The 22,335-nt window shown below is 40.7% G+C and overlaps 1 protein-coding gene across 7 annotated transcripts in view; it reads left to right on the top strand.

The window, feature by feature from the left end:
* Nucleotides 1-1,222: 1,222 nt before the first annotated feature.
* The window catches only part of RALGAPB (Ral GTPase activating protein non-catalytic subunit beta), an 80,987-nt gene continuing 59,874 nt past the window's right edge, over nucleotides 1,223-22,335 (top strand). For 4 of the 7 annotated variants that reach the window (XM_044263049.1, XM_044263048.1, XM_044263047.1 and 1 more), the window contains exons 1-3: nucleotides 1,224-1,421; nucleotides 15,552-15,767; nucleotides 18,707-18,909. In XM_044263049.1, coding sequence (XP_044118984.1) covers nucleotides 15,582-15,767; nucleotides 18,707-18,909 — 389 coding nt within the window. In that variant the 5' untranslated portion in view covers nucleotides 1,224-1,421; nucleotides 15,552-15,581. Of the gene's footprint in view, nucleotides 1,422-15,551; nucleotides 15,768-18,706; nucleotides 18,910-22,335 lie in introns of all 7 variants that reach the window. The other 3 variants (XM_044263045.1, XM_044263044.1, XM_044263042.1) reach the window with 1 other exon arrangement.

Raw genomic sequence — 22,335 nt, 5'->3', positions numbered from 1 at the left:
CACTCCTAGCTGCAAGGGAGGTTGGAAATGGTATGCTTTGCTTTCCAGTCTCTGTAGTTCTGAAAGGCAAGGGATAGGTGGTTGGAATAGCTCTTGAGTGAGCCTCTGGCAGTGTTTGTCACACTGTGTTTAATTGAAATGCATTGCTTTGATCCACAAAGTGTCCTGGATATAGCCCCACTCCTGTCCTGGAACATTCTTACTCCTTATTCCTCTTTCCTCTAACAACTTTCTTGGGGTGAGGTTGGAGGGGTGGCAAGGTCTTGGGGAAACACTCATATCTTTATGAGTGGTCTGTTCTAACTGAAGGTAAGGAGGAGTCAGCATTTTCTCTGCTCTCTTCAGCCTCAGACAACCATGCCTTCAGTCTACTCAACACCCTGATCCCGTATCTCTAAATATCAAGGACAGTCTCAAGGCTGTGGCGTCCCACCTCTTCTATCTCAGCCCGAGTTTCCCCCTTTACAGTCCCAAGGCACTTGAGTTGTACTATTTAAGGGTATTTATTATCTTCTTCGTTGAGGCTGAAACCAAATTATTGAGAGAGGTAATGTTTACAAAATCTACGGCGCATCGTAGGTGCTCAAACCGGTATCTCCTGCTATTATTATTACTACTTATGTCTTCTCGCCTATGTCAGACTCAGCTCCTTAACCAGAGGTTCTGATGTCTGATTCATCTTTGTAGTCCGCTCTGGGCCTGGAATTGAGTATTTCTTAGAGTTAACGCTATGCCCAGGTAATAAGGGGGCAGCGGGAGAAGGGAAACATTTCAAAGAAAAGGTGCTGTAACGATGGGAGTGAGAAACTCCTAGAACCTGGGTGGGAGTCACAATTTTGCACAGAAGTCCTTTACTCCAACCGCACCGAAAACTAGCGAAGCCTGGACGGATTCGCAGGGACGCAGGTGGAGCACCTCCCCCCACCCCCCCAGGCGGTATTGAGATGAAGTAGATGACTCCGTCACTTCACTCCTCCCACTCCAATAGATCCGGAAAGGAAGGAGGGACTATGCCCCGCGCGGCGATCTGGGATAGCTGCGCACGCGCAGCTTCCGGCGCCGGGTCTCGGGAATTATTTGACGCCGCGGCTTCGGACCCCGCAGAAGTCTCTGATCAGGCGCGGCGCGCACGCGCGGTGGTTCACTCGGTTCGGGGAGTTATTTGACGCTACCGCCCCTGGCAGTCGGAAGTTGCCAGAGCGGAGCCCAGCCGGCCGGCCCGACCGGCCTTCGTCGTCCCCCGGCGCCCTCGGAGAGTCGCTGACGGGTGGACGGACCGACCGCCCGAGAATAGCCGGCCTGGGCAGCAAAAGCGCCGGCACTATGGCGCGGGTAGCGTGAGGCGGAAGGCCGAGCGCGGCCGGCGGCGGCGGCGGCGGCGGCGCCCGCCCCAGCGATGCGGGCCCCGCCCGTCGCCTCAGGTAACCGGAGGGCCCTCCCCGTCGCGGCCGGACCCTCCCCTTTCCTCCCCTCCGGGCGGTCCCGAAACGACCAAATCCCTGCCTTCGGAACCACGACTCTGCCTTTCTCCGGGGACCCGCGGGGTCCGGCAGAGCCCGGACCTGACTCGGGGTGGGGGTGCTGGGAGTCGGGGGCTTCTATCGGGTCTGTTCGGACTCGGTCTAGCCCTTGGGAGCTCCCTGGGCCGGGCGATGCGCTCTCCTGGCAACCTGGGGGAGGGGGCGGGTCAGGAGCGAAGCTCGACAACTCCGGCGAGGAATTTGGTCCAACAGAAGGGTTACTTGAGTTGCTGCCGCCCTGTGGGGATGATGCTACCCATTGCACAATGACAGCCGGGTGAGGAAGAGTTAATATCGAGGATAAACAGCTAACCCTTGTTAAGCGCTCACTATACCCCAGGCATTGTGCCAGGCCATTACGTTCACCGCATCTAACTTCACAACAAGCTTGTAAGGTAGGATGGTTATCCCCATTTTACTGACGATGCAACTGAGGCTCTGAATGGTTTGGTGACTTATTTGCCCAAGGTCACATAACTGGTAATTTGGTCTCAGGCAGCCTGACTCCAGAATGAAGTTCGTAACAATTAGGTCAGTGGCTCTCCCAACTTTGCTGCACGTTGAAGTCACCTGGGGCCACTTTCAAAGATTCCTGAACCTTAGGCAGACTGATTAAATCAGAATGTTTGGGGGGAAGGAGAGGGGAGCCAAGCCAGTATTTTTTTAAGGAGACCCATGTGATTCCAGTGTGTAGCAAACTTTGGGAACTGCTGGAGTGGGTAGTCCTGTATCTCAGACGACGTTTCAGTGTGCCTCCAGTTTAAATGTGTAGGAGAATCATCTGGGAGTTTGTTAAAAACGCAAGTTGCACTTGCAAAGGTAGTATCTTTAGGCCCAGTGACTACTCCACTTTGTGAAAACCACTTGGATGAAAAGTAACTTTGTCTACAGGATTTCTGAGTTGCTGTACCTTTACGTGTATACATCTCATGTAAAACTGTTAGTTTGCAGTTTTCCTGGATGTACAGTACTCATGGGTCTAATGTCTTTAACTTCTGGGTCATCTTTGCATATGCTGTTCTTCTGCCTAGGCTATCCTCCATGCTTTGTCCCCACTCCACTCAAATGCACACACTTCTGCTCTCTCTTACACATGTGCACAGAGCTTTTTCTTCCAGTCTCTGGCTGCCTAACTCCCCACATGCCCTTCAGGATGCCTGTGTCTGTGACACTCAACCGCCCTGGGTCGTTCTTATATGCTGTTTAGCATCATCATAATGGAATTTATTAATTCTTTTTCTGTGTTGCATTTCTGTCTCTTCTGGATTATGAGCAACTTGAACTATATTATCTCTTTTCCTTCCAGTGTTTTGATACAGATTTACACCGGTTTTAGTGATTGGCATGTTTGAGTCTATTCTATGACATAGACTTCACGCTGCAGACAGATTCTTCTCTATTTCCATTTTTGCAAAAGGTGTTTGGTAGTTCTTAGCCTATAGAGTTTTGTTCTTTTTGATTGGAAACATTCTAGTTAGGGTCATTAATTTATCCATCTAGCAGTTGGACAAACACATTGAGTTCTTACACTGGCATGGCACTATGTAGGATGATATATAATTAGCATTGGTCAATTTTTTTTTAAATCTGATTTTATCATAATCAGATATGATCAGTTCTGCAGTGGAGACCTTTAATTGTCCTTAGGCCTTTGCATATATTGTCCAAAATAGTGTGTAGTTGTCATTTACTAAATGTTGTTATTATCTCATTGGTACTCGGTAAATGCTAGTAGATGGAATTGGCTGTTGATAGTAGTTCATCCTGTTCACTAGGAGAGATGATATAGGTAGTACTTAATGAAGATGAAAACCTTGATGTCAGAGGATTTGACAAACTTAGTATATATTTATTTTAGAATGCCTGAACTGCTATTGCCCAGTATATTTACTGATTTTAAAGAAAGGCAGACCAGTAATTCAGATTGTGTTTGTTCTTGGCTAGTCTTCGAACCACTTAAAGTTTATAAAAGGGAATGAGTGAATATGTGTGTGAAGGTCATTATGAAGAGGTTTTTGGACAGTAAAGATTTTTTTATAGCACTTAAATATGGTGAGGTATGGGCGCCTGGGTGGTTCAGTGGATTAAGCCTCTGCCTTCAGCTCAGGTCATGATCTCAGGGTGCTGGGATGGAGCCCTACATCGGGCTCTCAGCTCAGCGGGAGCCTGCTTTCTCCCTGCCTCTCTGCCTACTTGTGATCTCTCTCTCTGTCAAATAAGTAAAGAAAATCTTAAAAAAAAAATATGATGAGGTATGTGGACTAAAAAATATGTACGTTTTTTATAAAGACTTTGTTTAGGGGCGCCTGGGTGGCTCAGTGGGTTAAAGCCTCTGCCTTCAGCTCAGGTCGTGATCCCAGGGTCCTGCTCAGCAGGGAGCCTGCTTCCTCCTCTCTCCTCTCTCTCTGCCTGCCTCTCTGCCTACTTGTGATCTCTGTCTTTCAAATAAATAAAAAAAATCTTAAAAAAAAAAAAAAAGACTTTCTTTACCGGATAAGGGTTGTTATAGAAAGATTCTCTTGGTTCCATTTTGGACTGTTATGTCAATCTTTAGGCTAAAGCTAATAGAGAAACTGATGGGACAATTCTTGTTAAATTCAGATACTCAAGAAACTTGCCCTTGTTTCTTTATGATCAGATATGAACAGAGTATCCAGTTCTGGCCTCAGCGCATGGAAGAAACTCAATCTTTAAGCCTGGGGTTTTACTCTGTAATTGATATCCAGAGTAAAGGTGAAATATTTCACGTGTTCATTAAAGACCAAAAGTGGCTGCAATCAAGATAGCCTGAGACTTAGAAATGGATTCTGTTTAATTTGAGATACTCACCAGTGTTAGCAGATGTGTTTTCTGACTTGTGTAAAAACCTTTTTAGGTTAGAATACATGATTTCTTTTGGTACAAGATGATTAAAGTTTTAGAATTAAAGTACATGGAGTTTAATTCTAACTTTTTAGACATGAAGATAGTAGGTAGTTTGCCCAAGATTACATGGTTAGGTTCTAGTACATTGGGCTAGAAAGCAGGTTCCTTCCTCTGCATGCAGAATTTCCTTCCACCTCCGTACCCCACGTGTGAGGATGTCTTGTTTGTTATTGTGTGTGTGTGTGTGTGTGTGTGTGTGTGTGTGTTTTGGGGTTGGGGAAATGACAGAGTAGGTTATGTTTGAGATATTCAATTAGATGTATAGTGAATGCTTTTTGTGTGACATGTACTTTATATCCTGAGAATACCAGAATAAATAAGACACAGGCTCTGTCCTCAAGGAGTCTATAGTCTAGTTAGAGTTGTAATAAAAATAGAAGTATAGTATCTTGGGCAGCTCTGCTGGGTAGACTTTTCTGTAGTGATGGAATTATTCTATCTCCGCACTGTCCAGTATGGTAGCCCCTAGCCACATGTGAGTACTGAGCACTGGAAATGTGACTAGTATAAATGAGGAACTGAATTTATAAATTAAATGTAAGTAGTTACATGTGGAAATGGCTACTGTATTGGACAGAGCAGGTCTGAGACATAAAGGATGAAAAGTGGGGGGTGCTGGTTGGGGGCAGGCAGGGTGTTCATAGTATTCATGCCTTTTTTTTTTTTTTTTTTTAAACAGACTAGCAAAAAGTACCTATTTACCCTTTTAGGGAGGAATACAGGCACAACCTGTATTTCTTTGTTGTGATTCAGGTGTCTGATAGGATCCCCAGCAGAATCTGGTATATAGGTGAACACATTCCTTTCTGATGAAACTTCATTGATAATTTGCCTTGTAGAGTCAGTGGGACTACAACATAAATGTGAACTATAACCCTTCTGTCTTTGTCATAAAGTTATATGGGTGACCTTGAAAGCAATTTGTGCTTGAAAATCCAGCATGGTTCATTTATTTACTCAGTATTTTGGCACCCTGTACCCTGTTTTTCCTAAGAGAAACAAGGCATGCCTGATAGTGTGTACTTTGCCTTTGTACGTCTTAAAGTATGTTGACTTATGTCACTTTATTTGATCCTTCCCGCGAGTTCCTTTAGGTACTGCAGGTGTTTTCCCTGTTTTGTAGGTGAGGAAACTATGACAAAGAAATGCCAGGTGACTTTTCCAAGGTCATAATGGTGAGGTATGGAGTCAGAACAAAAGGGAAGAACATTGGATTTTGGAGCAAAAGATGGAGTTTCTTGTCCCAGCTTTACTGTCACTTAATATGGCTCTGAGCAAATTATAGCCTTTTTTGTTTCCTCACCTCCTGTCTAGTACGTCTGTTTTACTGAACTTTCTAAGCTTGTTATTAGAATAAAATGAAATAACATGTGGGAGTTCTTTCAAAATGATCAGTTTTTACAAAGGCACATTGTTATCAAGCAAGATCTCTAGTAGTTTTTCTCTTGTTTAATGCTGACTTCAGAACTCATCATGTTAGTTAATCATGTTAAATACTACAGTACTGTGGTGTCATGGATTTTCTCTTGACTTCCTCCCTGTGAAAGCTTCCCTTGGGCAGCCATCATGTCCTGTTTATATCTGCGTACCTATCCTAGGACAATACCTGACACATAACGGGTTTAATAAATGTTTCATGAAATAACTGATGTCTGGATTTACTTTATGAAGTCTTAAAAAATTGTTCTCTGTAATTAGACTTGAAGTTTCTTGGGAGTAGGGATCTTATTTATTCACTGTTATTCTTCCCTGTGCATAGTGTATAGAAAGCATACAATAAATACTGGTTGAGTCGGTTGATGTAATTAATGTCAGACTGTGGTCTCAGTGCATCTGCCACTACCACTGTATTGATCATTTTGGTAATCTGTCAGAACAAACCTTCATGTTACTTTGTGGTAGAACCTACAAATTTTAAGCTGTTACCAGCACACAATCACCTGATAGTAGAAACCTCCAGGGAGATTACCTAGAAAATGGATACATGTAGAGTTAGGAAGAAGTTAAGTGAACTGCAGGGGTGCGTTGTCATCAGTCTTCTCCTTCCTCCTGTTCTTTTACTTTTGGAGACTTCTCTGCTAGTAGCTCTGGGTGATAGCTGACCGAGCCTATCAGGGGAGGAGACCCAGGATCCTTAACTTAGCAGTCAGAGTCCTTAATTATCTAACTTCAGTTTTGTCTTCATTTCTCACTGCAGTGCCCAGTCCTCCCTGCCTCGTCCCCATCCTTTCCTCCCTCCCCCTCAATATATTAGCTACACTAGTGTTTACTTTTCTATCCTCCCTCAGCCTGTCTTGGATACTTACACCAAATTCTAGTTCCTACTGTATCATTTCTATGATAAAGTTAATATTCTCTCATTCTCTGCCCCAGGTTTGTTTTTTGTTTTTTGGTGTTTTTTTTTTGAAGATTTTATTTATTTATTTGACAGAGATCACAAGTAGGCAGAGAGGCAGGCAGAGAGAGAGGAGGAAGCAGGTTCCCCGCTGAGCATAGAGCCCAATGCGGGCCTTGATCCCAGGACCCTGAGATCATGACTTGAGCCGAAGGCAGAGGCTTAACCCACTGAGCCACCCAGGCGCCCACTGCCCGAGTTTTTATTAAATTAATTATAAATCTCCAATCCTAGCATTTGTACTCTTTTCAAAATTGGTCACAGTTTATCTTTGAAATCTTATCCCTTCTACATACAACTTTCTTTCTTGCCACTCTAGGTTTTTAGTTTAGGTTTTTTAGGTGCCTTTTTTTTGCTGATTGAAGCAAACACCCTTCCTCATATATTTTCCTTTTCTACCCTCCTCTTTTTACTCTCACCCTTATTCACTTAATTTTCTTATCTCTGTTAAAATTGTGACCTTCCTTCAATACCCTATTCATTCTTCCCTGATGTTGTCCTGTTGTTTTCCAGCTCAACCCTTCTTTCAATCAAAAGTAATCAGTCCTCTGAACTTCTACAGTGTCTTGCCTATAGCTTACCACAATAGGTTTAGTTAATATTCATCATCTCCAGTAGATACAATAAAAAGAAAAAAATATTTTCCTTGTAATGAGAACTCTTAGGATCTGCTCTCTTAACAGCCTTCCTGTATGTCATTCAACAGTGTTAACTATAGTCACACATTGTACATTATATTCTTAGTGCTTATTTATCTTGTAACTGGAAGTTTGTACATTTTGACCACCTTCCTCCAATTTCCCCTCCCCAAAGCGCCCATCACTGGTAACCACAAATCTGATCCCTTTTTCTATGATTTTGGTGGGGTACTTTTGTTTATTTTTAAGATGCCACTTTTAAGTGAGGTCATTTAGTATGTGTCTTTCTCTGTCTAGCTTTACCTAGCATAATGCCTTCAGGGTCCATCCATGTTGTTGCAAATGGTAGAATTTTCTTGTTTCTTTATGGCTAAATAATGTTATGTTACACACACACCCCCGCCCCCACAACTTCTTTATCCGTTTATCCATCAGTGGGCACTTTGGTTGTTTCCATGTATTAACATTGCTGTGAACATGGGGGTGCCGGTATCTTTTTTGAATTAGCATTTTCATTTCCTTTGGATATATTCCTAGAAGTACAGTTGCCGGATCATATGTTAGTCCTTTTTTAGTTTTTTGAGGATATTTCATACCTTTTTTCTGCAGTGGCTTGTAGCAGCTTACAGTCCCACCAACAGTGTACAAGGGTCCCTTTTCTCCACATCCATGCCAGCATTTATTATGTTTTTTTGATGATGACCATTTTAACATTTTAACATGACGTAATATCCCATTTTGGTTTCAATTTGCATTTCCCTAATGACTAATGATGTTGAGTACCTTTTCGTGAAACTGCTGTCCATTCATATATAGTCTTTGGAAAAATGTCTGTTCAGATCCTTTGTCCATTTTTAATTGGATTATTTGGGGTTATTTTGCTCTTGAGTTGTATGAGTTCTTTGTGTGTTTTGTATATTAACTCCTTATCACATACGTGGTTTGCAAGTATTTTTCCCCACTCAATACGTTGTCTTTTCGCTTTGTTGATGGTTTCTTTTGCTGTGCAGAAGTTTCTCAGTTTCATGTGGTTCCACTTATTTTTAATTTCGTTACTTGTGCTTTAGATATGATTTCCAAAAAAATCCATCACCAAAACCCATTTCAAGGAGCTTTTTTCCTATATTTTCTTCTAGGAGTTTCATGTCTTACAATTAAGTCTTTAATCCATTTTGAGGTAATCTTGGTAAATGATGTAAGGTAGGGGTTGTTTAGTTTTTTTTTAACATCTGAATATCCAACTTTCCCAGTACCATTTATTGAAGAGACTTTCTTTTCTCATATATTTGACATTTTGAAATAAGGACTACAGAAGTGTATATGTAGTTCTTGTGATTGTGTTTCTTACAGCAGTGTGGTATCAGCAGCCCAGATACCACCAGTGACATAGCCTTTGGTGATGTGATTTTTCTGAAATGGTCAACAATTTTTTAAAAACAATTCTTGGTATGGTAAGGTTCTAAACATAAAAGGTCCAGTCTTTTCGCACTTTACACGATTAATTGCACTACTGGAAAATTCAGTGTATATTAAACTAGCACAAAATATTTTATATTTTTGTATAAAATGGAGTTACATTTCTAGGCTTAGATAGTTAAGGACAAAATGATTTTTTGGCGGACATTTGTTGGTCATGTGAAAAGTAGCGTAATTGTTCATTGTGCAGGACTGTCTCCTGGATTGCAGGATGTCTAGATTTCCTGCCTCTACCCATAAATACCAGTAGCACACACCAGTCATTGTGTTAACCAGAAGTGCACGTCATATTTCCAAAATGGCCGCTAGGAGGCAGCTCTTTTGTATTGAAAACCATTGACTTAAATTCCTCAGTGTGTCTTAGTGGCCTTACCTGCTAATCAGAGTTAAGGTGTTTGTTTGTTTTTCAGAATTGAGTTTTATCACTTATTTTGCTAGTTTAATAGGTACAAAACAATGTCTTTGTTGCTTTGCTTTGTTTGTTTTTTTTAAATATTTTATTTATCTGACAGAGAGAGATCACAAGTAGGCAGAGAGGCAGACAGAGAGAGAGGGGAAATAGGCTCCATGCTGAGCAGAGAGCCCATGTGGGGCTCGGTCCCAGGACTCTGGGATCACAACCTGAGCAGAAGGCAGAGGCTTAACCCACACTGAGCCACCCAGGCACCCTGCTTTGTTTTTTTAATTCATGTTTGTTTCCAATGTTTATTTTCTCTTGTTTTATTTAATTTGCCTGTAATTATAATCACACTTTTGTCTTAATACTTTTTGCTTATATGTATTTTGTTAAATTTAGCATGTTTTTTCTGTTATATAGATTTTAATAGTTAAGTTCAACTTTGTCACTGGATCTTTTCTATACCTTCCTACTTTACATGTTTGTTTCTTAAAGTCTTTAAGAATTTAAGAGCTAGGGGCACCTGGGTGGCTCAGTAGGTTAAAGCCTCTGCCTTTGGCTCAGGTCATGTTCCCGGGGTCCTAGGATCGAGCCCTGATTGGGGCTCTCTGCTCAGCTGGGAGCCTGCTTCCTCCTCTCTGTCTGCCTCTCTGCCTACTTGTGATCTCTGTCAAATAAATAAATAAAATCTTAAAAAAAAAAAAAAAAGAATTTAAGAGCTAGGGGCGCCTGAGTAGCTCAGTGGGTTAAAGCCTCTGCCTTCAGCTCCGGTCGTGATCCCAGGATCCTGGGATCGAGTCCCACATCGGGCTCTCTGCTCAGCATGGAGCCTATTTCCCCTCTCTCTCTGCCTGCCTCTCTCTGCCTGCTTGTGATCCCTGTCTGTCAAATAAATAAATAAAATCTTTTAAAAAAATTTTTTAAAAAAAGAATTTAAGAGCTATTAAACCTGTTTTGATTGATCTTTCATAGTGTTGTTGTTTTGTTGTTAAAGAATAATACTCCTGTCTTTTTCAGAATTGGGAGGGATAGCAGCTATTTCTTAAAAATGCTTATTCCCAGGCCCCAATGCAGACCTCGACAGAATTTCAGTTTCTAGTGATACAGGACCTGGAGATATGCAGCAGCAGCAGCACCACCACTCCTGCCCTGCCCCTCCATGATTCCTACATGTGCAGTGGAGTTTGAAAGCTAGCTTGTCTTTTTTTTTTTTTTGCCTTAAAACATTTTTTTTCTGCCAATAGTGTGTTGTCTGGAATGCAAGCTAAATAGTAATTAAATATTCTTTAGATATTTGGAAACCATCTACCTACCACTTAAAGAATTAATAGTGTAGGGGCACCTAGGTGGCTCTGTTGGTTGAGCATCTGCCTTTGGCTCAGGCCATGATCCTGGAGTCCTGGGATCCAACCCCTACTCCCTGCTCAGTGGGGAGTCTGCTTCTCCCTCTGACCCTCCTCTCTCTTGTGCTCTCACTCTCTCTCTCAAAGAAATAAAATCTTAAAAAAAAAAAACAAAACACAAAACTAATAACATGAAACAAATGGACATTTCCCAATTTTATTTGTGTATAACATGCAAAATTTTGGACATACCTCAGTGGAATAAAGGGAACTTTCTAATGTCTTCCGGTTTCCCACTGGTAAACCTTAACATTCTGAAACATTTATTTATTATCTATTGCATGCTAGGAACTACTCAAAGATTTAGGAACTACTCAAAGATTTAGGAAGTGAGGTTTTCACTCAGAAAAGGTTGACACTATTGTGGTGAAGATATCTTTACATGGTTAACAAATAAGTTAATATGAAGCTTGATAAAACCAGCATGTAATAGGCACATGGAGGAGGGGTGATTCGAGGAATGTAGAAAAGCCTTACCAAAGGGAGGACATTTGTGCTGTTACTCGAAGGAGTATTATTTCATAAAGTGAATCAGGGTGGGGCGTGGCAGTGTAGTCAGTAGGAATAGCTTGAGCAGTAATACAGGGTATGAAAAACCTTGTTGAGTTTGAGTGATCCATTAGTAAGGATCGTTCAGTATCACTATGGATCACTAAGGATCCATCAGTAAAGGATTAGAGATCCTTAGTGGCCACAGTTGGGGGGGAAGGGTACGTGTGGGAAAGTGTCAGTAGAAGATGATGCTGGGAAGGTAGAATAAGCAATTTCAAATAGATTCCTAGCAAGGTTTTGTTTATTTTTTTAATTGTATAAAATCATCTTAAATTTTATATAGAAGAATACATACATAATAATTTGGTCTGAGAACAGTCAATAAAGTTTTGAAAAAGAATAGGGGAGGTTGGGGGGCTTCCTTTTCAGATCTTTTTTTTTTTTTTAAGATTTTATTTATTTATTTGACAGAGAGAGATCACAAGTAGGCAGAGAGGCAGGCAGACAGAGAGAGGAGGAAGCAGGCTCCCTGCTGAGCAGAAAGCCTGATGCAGGACTCGATCCTAGGACCTGAGATCATGACCTGAGCCGAAGGCAGCGGCCTAACCCACTGAGCCTCCCAGGCGCCCTCCTTTTCAGATCTTAAGACATTCTATAAAGCCACCGAATTTAAATCATTATGGCATAGGAATAGATAAACAGTCGAATAGAACAGATTCATAAGTAGATTCCTATATAAATGAGGATTTAGTATATGACAAATTGGTGTTTCAGTTTGGTGGGAAAGGATGTATTTTTAATAGATGATGATGGCACAACTGACTGTACATTTATAAGAAAATAAATTGGACCTTTCCTATACTATTTACAGAAGTAAATTCCAGATGAATATAAAACTTAAGTGTGAAGAAATAAGCAATTGTTTTGCAGGAAGTCTAGGAGACTACATATATACTTTAGGGTTACGTTTTCACACTTTTGGACCTAGTCCTATAATATATTAATATATATATTTTATACTGTGACCCAGAAATATGCATTTATGAAAAGTGAAACAAGTTTCACAGAATATTGGCTTTACTATGTCTGGTGTCTTTATTGTATATCTTATTCCAGGTAATTAAAAACAAAAGTGTTACCCATTATATTTATTTCATGACTCACAGTTTGAAAAACACTGACAGAGGAGATGGGAGGCAGAAACCACCTAAGCAAGACTTAAGCTATAAAATTTAAATATGTGACCAGAAGGTGCCTTGGGTGGCTCAGTGGGTTAAAGCCGTTGCCTTCGGCTTAAGTCATGATCCCAGGGTCCTGGGAAGCCACACGTCAGGGCTCTCTGCTTCCCCCTCTCTCTCTGCCTGCCTCTCTGCCTACTTATGATCTTTGTCTGTCAAATAAATAAAATCTTAAAAAAAATTAAAAAAAATATGTGACTAGAACAGTGAAATTTCACCTCATACCTATCCAATTGGCTAAGAAAGAAAGAAAAAAAGCAAAAGCAAGCAGTTCCTGGCAGGAGATGGAGAGTGAGAGGAGGGAAGGGCTCTCATCCATTCCAAATCTCTTCCATTCCAAACGGAAGTTGTTACAGCTTTTTTTGGGGAAGCAATCTGGCAAGACCCATTAACATTAAAAACAAATGCCCTTTGATCCAATAGTTACATTCTTAGGAACTTACCCCATAGAAATTAAAAGGCCAGTGTTTACATGAATAAGTATGTTTATTGCATCATTTCCTGGTGATAAAAAAGTGGGAAATGAGAAGTAAATACACATGTTGGGAGACTGGTTGAATAAGTTATACCACACCCATGTCGTGGAATGTTACACAGTCATTAAAAAGAATGTATTATTAGTTGAGGCATTGTTGAATGGGGGGAAAAGAGATACAGAAAAGTGTACAATGCCTATCTATGCAAGTATGTAAAATTATTTTAATATGATTGAGTTAGGGTAGAGCAAACACAAGAGGAAACATTAGGTTGTCAACATGGATTATCTGTCTAGGGAAGTGAACTATTTGGATAGGACATGAAGCCAAATAAAATGAACAATGTAAAAAAACTACACTGAAACAAAAGTCCTTGTGTGATATTCTTGTGCATTTACGTAAGAGACTATGTCTAGCGTTTATATGTATATTATACTGTGTATGCACTACATGTATATGTACTCGTATATATGTTGACTAGAAGAGGTGAGAAAAAAATGTATGGCATAGGAATATAAGTTGTCATCTGATAGGGACGGCTCCCTATCAGAACTTTCCCTTTTCCCCCTTCCATTATTTTGGGAGGGGTGGGGAAGGGCACCAGAATATCCTTGGGGGAATTCCTTATAAACCCAAGGAAACTGAGCTAATCTTAGTAGTCTAATCCACCCTTCCTTCAGATGATAGGTATCTTGTTAGATGCCGGTCCAGCTCTCTTGCCTTCCCATTTTCAGGGCCTTTTCGTCCAGAGGAGGACATCAGATCTCAGAGGGTATGGAAAGGTACAGGGCCCAGAGTCCATAAGATTCCCAGAGAAGCTGAGAAGATTGAGGAGGGTTGGGGGTAGGAAGTATGAAAGAGGGTAAGGGAACATGGTGGGTTCCTCTGTGTGGAAATGAGAAAGAAAGGTAGTTTGGGACCAGTCTGTGAATGACTTTGACTTTCATGCTAAGGAGTTTCACCTTCATTCTTCAGACCTGTAATTCTCAAATGCCATATCCTCATGAAAAATACTGATACTTATTGAGCTGGAATGAAGTTTAAAATTGAATTGAAAATTGAATTTTCAATTGAAAATAATTTCAGTATTTTCAATTGAAAATAAAATTGAACAATGCTAGTCTTGCCCAGTATGAAGGAAAATTAGCTTAAAGGATAGAACTTTTTAAAGATTAAGTATACCCATGTATTTTGCTTAAACTCTGCTGGCTGGGCATACAGATTTCAGAACAAGTAGAAGTTGGAAGTTAGCAGAGATTAATTGGAAAGAGCTTAACCATCCTTGATTCTCTTCATATTTATGATTGTAACATTTACATTGTATTCATACAGCTGTTTTCTGTGGCTGAAAGTTTTTCATGTTCATGATAGACAGAGACCATTTCATGAGACTATACAGCACAGGGAGAAGCAGTACATGCACAGAGAATGTATAGGATAGGGAGAAGGTAGCACATGCTATGGCAAGCAGTACATGCACATAGAATGTATAGGATAGGGAGAAGGTAGTACATGCTATGGTCAAGGTAGTACATGCTAAACCCAACAGATAGGGATTAAAACCCAGCTCCACCATGTTATTGCTCTGAAGCCTCAGGTAAGCAGCAGACCTCTCCCTGTCTCAGCTTTTTCAACTGTGAAATAGAGATAACATTCATTAATATTCATTGAGTTGGTTTTTTTCCAACATATATTTTATCTTTAGGGAGAGAGAGAGCATGCGCATATGTACCCACACACCCGCAACTCCCCCCCCACACCCACCCACACACACAAGTGTGGGGAGGGGCAGAAGGAAAAGGAGAGAGAGAATCATAGGCGGACTCCTGCTGAGTGTGGAGCCTCATGTGGGGCTGGATCCCACCACCCGAGCTGAAACTAAGAGCTAGGGGATGCTCAGGTGACTGAGCCACCTAGGCACCCCTGTTCATTTTGGTGATTGCATGAGTGGCATGTAGTAAATGCTCAGTGAGTCGAGCTCTTAATATATTTTCTAAAGAACACTATGACTTCCGGGTGTTTCATTACTAGAAATTTGTGTGTCACTCCTGCAGGGAATGAAATATTCACGAAGAATTTTATGTTTGATTTGAGGACATCAGTGGGAAATTGCAGGGGTATGTTTCTAGCATGTAATAGGTACTTGGATATTATTGACTGAAAAATCTAGATCTTGGAGTAAACTCTTTCCTTTGTCTTCCTTTCTAGTTAGGGCACTTCATTCTGTATCGTTTTCTCTCCTGGAACATAGAATGAGGAGGTCTCCCTCTTGTTCTGAGAACCAGATCAGATCATTTTATCCCCCTGCACAGTGGTATCTGTCCCAGTTCTGCTCCAGGGTTTCTGAGGCTCTTATGGGGAGGTGCTCAGACATTTGCTTCCCAGGGTCTGCCTTCCTACCTGATCTTGCTGTGAGGCTGTTTCAGGATATTTTCAAAACATTTAGATGTGTTTTTTTTTCTGTCTGCTTGGTAGACAGAAGCTGCTTTTTGTAGCTGCTTTATCTTACCATGTAGGGCAAATCTGTGTTTTATTGATTTCTATTAATTTACAGCAGTGTAATTTAACAGAAATTTTTTTTGTCTTTTCAGGTGCCATTTGGATAGTCCTTTAGCGGCACGATGTACTCTGAGTGGAGGTCACTGCATTTGGTGATTCAGAATGATCAGGGCCACACGAGTGTGCTGCACAGCTATCCAGAGAGCGTTGGGCGAGAGGTGGCAAATGCAGTGGTCCATCCCCTTGGGCAGGCCTTAGGTACCCCTTCAGTGGCTGGTAGTGAGAGTTTGTTAAAAACTGACAAAGAAGTAAGTGTTTCTTCTTTTCATTCTACTGTGTGAAAACAGAATTTTGTTACTGAAGCATTTATTTGACATTGTCCTTTTACTGGGTTTCTGTCCAATGTAGTACAACTTACTTAATTCTGACCTTTGGGCTGAGGGTTGGGGCTGAGAGTTCGTGGGGGTCAAGGAATAGGTTGTACTGTTGTGTTGCTAGCCCCTTACTAGCCAGGCCCAATTCTCTACTTGAGCTGTGTATCCAAGACAAGGCTTAAGTGTCAGGCTCTTTCCCGTAAGCTCTGGGCCCAGTCTCTTTTTATTCAGAGGTGTGTTTGGAAGGTCTTCACTGCTCCTCCCATATGGCCTCTAACTGAAGGCCTATCTTGTGTCAAGTTTTCAGTTTTCACATACACACTGAACTTGAGGCCTTCCTGTGTCTCCATGTCTGCTTACCCTTACCTGTCTCTCGGGTTTAAGGATGTTGCAGAGCAGCTAAGCCCGTATGGCTGTGAGCCCAAGTGGTTGGAGTGGGGGTTGTGTTTGCTGTCTCTAAAGATAAGAGCTCTTAGAGTGGCTCGGCCTGGAGGTGGTCCTCTATTCTTGCGTTCAAGTGACTGGGCTGAAGTGAAGTTTTAAGGGTCAGGTCGTGAAGGGACCCTGAAAATGGAGGGATACAGGAACATGCTAGTGTGATGTCTGGCTAAGATATGGGATTAGAACTTTGTCTTTGTGCTTGAGGAAGTTTATACAACCTTCAGACTTTGGGTTAGCTTATTTTCCAGACCCACTTTTTCTCCCCCTTACTTTTTTATTTCTTTCTGATGAAGGAGAGATTAGATCTAGATAGAAGACTGGATACAAGACCAAAGCTTATAGCTCTAAAGGCAGTTTATTTACCCTCTGCGGGTCATGGGTTTCTGGAGGATGAAGCCCCTCAGTCTGAGGAGCATTTTTCTCTCTTTAGAGTACCTTAGCAGAGACTTACCCTAAGGACCAGCGCTTGCCCTGGTGCACTCTCCTCTTGGTGGGTCTATAATCTTCTCCTGGTAAGAGATGGCACATGAGTGGATAGAGGTGCTCTGGTGCAGCCCTTGTTTGTTGTCCTTCCTCACCCTTAAAAAGATACGAGAGAATAGTCCTTGAATCCACTGTCCTCTGGAAGTGTACAACTGAACTATTATGAAGGTATCACCAGAGATATTTTCTCCTTTGTCGTTTCATCTGACAATTACAGACTTGCAGTCCCTTTTAAAATCCCTTCTTATGCGTGGTTCAGTTCCTCCTACCCTCCTATATTTGTCACAGCTTCACTGTGGTGTTAGAGCCTTAAAGTTTATCACTGTTGTAGATAATACTGTATTTATTGTCTATGTTATATCGCTATTAACATGATTTTACTCTTAGTTGTTTTTGAGCTTAAAATTTTCTCTACCTGTATTTATCTTGTTAGATTCAACTTTTGTTTTAAACTGTTGAAGTCTTTTTGAATCCTGAATTTCTATATAACAGGTTAGCTATGCATTTTAGCTTTGTGATAGCTACAGATGGTTAGCCTGTAGACTGTTTTTCTCTCTTTTCCTAAGTAAAAATCTCGGCACAGCCTTTGGCATGCCATTGGGCACCTTCTTCAAAATGGTCTTGGTGCATTAACCCACTGTGTTCTCTCATCTTGTATTTCAACAACTTAAAATCCAGCCATTTTACCTTCCTCTGGGCCATAGGTCTCCATCTTGTCAAAAGAATATCCTGCATCTGACCACATTTCGTGATCCCCCTTCGCCAGACAAGGCTATTGGTGGAAGATGGTGGGAGTAGCTTCAGATGTCTAGCCGGAAGATTGGGGTCCAAGTTTTCAGTTTTACCATTTCCAAACCAGTGACTTGGGCCAAACTGCTTAATCTTCCTAAGCATCAGTTTTCTAATCTATGAAGTGAGGATAATTTAACCTCTCATACAGGGTTATTTTGATGGTTAGATGATATTTATGAAAATTGCTTCGTAAATTGCCAGGGTTATGCAATTGTCCACTGCCTTCATAGTAACCTTGTTAGTAAAGGAATGAAACTTGACTGGCATGACTTGTTCTTTTTGAGTAGGCTGGTTCCCAGTGAGCCTGCTTCTGTTTTATAAGTGCTCACTGATCATCTGCTTAGTAGTTTCTTCTGGAATTCACTGAAACTTTCCAGTCTATAGAATCTGGAATATTGTTTCATCCTCTCTTGCAAATTATGCTATTTTCACTTTCTGCTTATATCATATTCATTCTTCATGACTGTGGGCACTGGTTGGTAGTCACTTAGACAAGTTCTGTCAGCCTCTGTGATGTGAAGCACATGGGTCAAGGGCCTGGCACTCATTTAGTGCAGCTAAGTGCCTTGTTACAATCTTACCAGCTTAAGTCCCGTCTCACTTGTGTGTGTTCTTACCTTCCCATGTTAATTATTTTCTTTGGCAGAAAGAGTCACAGTATAAGAGTTGAGCAGGTCGTATTCTTTCCTGTTGCTTGTTAATGTTGCATAATCTAGAAATGGAATATGATTGAATTTATGTATATGATTTCCTAAATGATACACATACCTATATACAAATTAAAAGGAGAAATAAGGCTAAAATTTTCTGTGTTTCTGTGCCCCCAGTCTCTAGAGAAAATCAAGACAGCCCATAATTGCTTTTTATTTCACATAACAAACAATAATAATATCTAATGGGTAATAGCCAACATGGGTTTAATATTTAGAAATAAATAATTTATTTTTTTCTTAAATATTTTGCTTAGGAAATGTTGTCTGAGTATATTTTTTCCATGGAAAGTGCATTCTTGAGAATAAATCTGATGATGCAAAGCTGAGATGGATATACTGTCACTTGAGAGGTTTTTGGTAATAAAAAAGGTCAATATTAAATCAGTCTACTGAAATATAGTAGGGATGTGTGATAGTGCTGTATGTATATTTTCTTTTGTTTAGGTGAAATGGACCATGGAAGTAATTTGCTATGGACTGACCCTTCCACTGGATGGAGAGACTGTAAAATATTGTGTTGATGTATATACAGATTGGATTATGGCTTTAGTATTGCCGAAAGATTCTATTCCGTTGCCAGTTATTAAAGAGCCTAATCTATATGTTCAAAGTATACTAAAACACCTGCAAAATCTTTTTGTACCAAGGTAAGCTATATCTGTCTGTCTGGCCTATTATCAGGAGCATAATAAAATATTCATAAATGTTAACTATTTTATATAAATAGGAGCTGATTTCATTGTTAGTCTTTTGAAAAGTATCATTACTGTTCAAAGAATGTATTAATATGAATGATAAGAGAGATGGGCTTATAGCATGTTTACTAAGTGTTTTTAACAAGTCTATGTTCATTAAAGGCTTTTGTTTTCCTTTCTAAGATCTGATAGCTTTAGATATTAAAATGTTATGACCCCTTTCCCCTCCATTCAAAAAACATACTTTTGCCTATCATAATTTTTTTTCTCCACTTAAGCTAAAGGCAACTAAACCTTCTACCTTAAAATGAATCTTTCTTATGAGAGAATGAAGACATTGAAAGAAGCAGACTTGAAATTATTATGGGCAAATTTGTGGAAGACCAAAAGATTTTGTTAGCAGTTTGTTACTGATTTTTTTTCTCCTGTCTTCTGAGACGATGACCTTAAATATCGTAATATGGGATATGTACCTTATTTGGGCTTCAAATTTTTTTCCAGGGGTCCTTTGGTGCCTCAGTCAGTTAAGTGACAGCCTTCAGCTCAGATCATGGTCTCAGGGTCCTGGGATCAAGCCCCATGTCGGGCTGCCCACTATGGAGTCTGTTTCTCCCTTTCCCCTGCTTGTGCTCTCCCCCTCTTGCACTCTCCCTCTGTCTCAATAAATAATCTTAAATTTTTTTTTTTTCCAATTCGAAAAGATCATATGTCATCGTAAAGAGTTTGGGAAATATAGAAAATAATGGAGAAGAAAGCATTAATTAGTTTCTTACCCATTCATGAGGATTTCCTTTAAGAAAAACCTGTCTTTAGCTGTTTTTTAATGTCTTTGAAAGAGGCAAAGGGGCTTGCTTCCTTTTGGAAAAGTTCTTATTACAGCTTTTTCTTTATCAGATGGTGAGAGACTCTGAATCATCCAAAACCACTCTATAAATTTTTAACCTTTTAAATTTAGAAGGAAGATTACTTTGGAGGCCCCTGGCTGGCTCAGTTGATAGAGCATGCAACTCTTCATTTCAGGGTTGTGAGTTTGAGCCCTACAAGTGGTGTAGAGTTTACTTTAAAAATTATTATTTTTTTTAAGCTTTATTTATTTATTAGTGAGTGAGAGAGTGAGAGAGAGCACGAGTCGAGGGAGGGCTGGAAGAAGAGGGACAGGCAGATTCCCCACTGAACAGGAAGCCCAACTCAGGGCTGGATTCCAGGACCCCAGGATCATGACCTGATCTGAAGGCAGATGTTTAACTGACTGAGAATTTTTTTTTTTTTTTTTAAGATTTTATTTATTTATTTGACAGAGATCACAAGTAGGCAGAGGCAGGCAGAGAGAGAGGAGGAAGCAGGCTCCCTGCTGAGCAGAGAGCCCGATGCGGGCCTCGATCCCAGGACCCTGAGATCATGACCTGAGCCGAAGGCAGCGGCTTAACCCACTGAGCCACCCAGGCGCCCTGACTGAGAATTTTTTAAGGAGGTTTAGAAAGAAGTTTACTTTGTAAAATTTGAATTAAAAAAAAAAAACACCTCATTGAGAACTGTGATGTGTAGGATCAAGTATAAACTCCTTGCCTTTTGTGAAATGCTGGCTATAATCTAAGCAGATTATTTGCTGCTCATTCTGCGTGAGCCCTGCTCATTGGTCAGACTCATAAATTAAACATTCCCTTAAGACTCCTTAATGATCTCCTCATCTTCTCCTACCCTTTTGTCATCTTCTTCCTCTTCTCCCTCTCCTAGTTGTCTGCATCTCATTCTTGTTGGTTTATCTTAAGTCCTGCCTTATAAACAGAAGCCTTGCTTGACCATCCAGCCCCACAGTGATCATACCTTTTCTGAACCAGTGTGGTACTTCCTGTGTCATTCTTTTATGTCTTCACTATTTTATTGTTTATCTTTTAAAACATGTGTGTCTCATTTCCCCAGCTAACCAGCTTGAAGGCAAGAACTAGGGTTTTACATATTTGGGGCTTCCACAGTACCTGGTGCAGTACTTACATTATTAGAGGTGTGAATTAAATATTTGTTGCTTGTATTTATTGATCTCAAATAGGAGTAGTAACAAGAAGTAGTTGACAATGATTAGAATATTATTTGTGCTTAAGCAGACTTTTCTAAAACGGTGTAACAGTTTTAATGCTTTTGTCGTTCCGTGTAGAAGACTAATTTACTGGCCTTTTTCCTTGGGCATGGGACAGTCTGATGAGTAGTCTTGTCCCTGGGCTGCTTTCCTGTTTGCTCTCTTACCACCTGTCTGTGCTCAATTCATTTGTATTGATGAAAAATAGCAATGTCATTTGAGTTAATTGGGCTTTTGCTTTTTTTTCCCTTTTGAGAACATGAGTACCTTGTTCATTAACTTTTTTTCTCAAGTGTGTGTGCATTCTTCAGAGAGGATATTGGACGGAGTCCTAGAGTTCTCCTGGCCAACAGTGTCTTAGGGAGCTGAGTATTTTCAGTGCTAAATATTGGGAGTTATGATCTTCTCTCCCTTTTTGGGAAGTATCAGAGTTTTTGTTTTGTTTTGTTTTGTTTTGTTTTAAATTCAGATCACAAAATTGTCCTCAAGCTTACTTAGTTGTTTTTATAAAAAGTAACACTCAAAATAGAAGAAACTTTCTCCCACTTTGCTAGAGATAAGTCAGTGGGGGTAACCTTTCTCTTTTTGCCTATCAGTTTAGTTTGATCTCTTTTGTTTATTTGCATACTAGAGTGAAGAGTGAGTCATCTTTTATTTATTTTTAAAAAGATTTTATTTATTTATTTGACAGAGATCACAAGTAGGCCAAGAGGCAGGCAGAGAGAGATGGGGAAGCAGTCTTCCTGCTGAGCAGAGAGCCAGATATGGGGCTTCATCCCAGGACTCTGGGATCATGACCTGAGCTGAAGGCAGAGGCTTTAACCCACTGAGCCACCCAGGTTCCCCAAGAGTGTATCATCTTTTAAAATTGATTAGGGTTTTCATTACTCAAATATGTTGTAGTTTAAAAAATGTAATACTCTTCTAAAGCAGTGGTTGATAAACTTTTTTGATAAAGCCAGATAGTAAATATTTTAGGCTTTGTGGGCTATGTTGTGTCTGTTCTAATTACTCAACTCTGCTGATGTAGAGGAAGTAGTCACAGACAATGTGTAAATGAATGAACATGGCAGTATTCCAGGACAACTTCAACAAAACCAGATGGTAGGCCAGATTTGACCCATGGGCTATAGTTCACCGGCTCTTGTTCTGAGAACAGTTTTTCTGAAGATCACAAGTTCTTTTTGAAAATGTTGGGGGGAGGTGCGCCTGGGTGGCTCAGTGGGTTAAAGCCTCTGCCTTCGGCTCAGGTCATGATCCCAGGGTCCTGGGATGAAGCCCCGCATCGGGCTTTCTGCTCCTCG

The sequence above is a fragment of the Neovison vison genome, chromosome 8 (genome assembly GCF_020171115.1).
Source record: "Neovison vison isolate M4711 chromosome 8, ASM_NN_V1, whole genome shotgun sequence".
In the NCBI taxonomy this organism is placed as follows: Eukaryota; Metazoa; Chordata; class Mammalia; order Carnivora; family Mustelidae; genus Neogale; species Neogale vison.
This window is presented reverse-complemented; position numbering and strand designations above follow the sequence as displayed.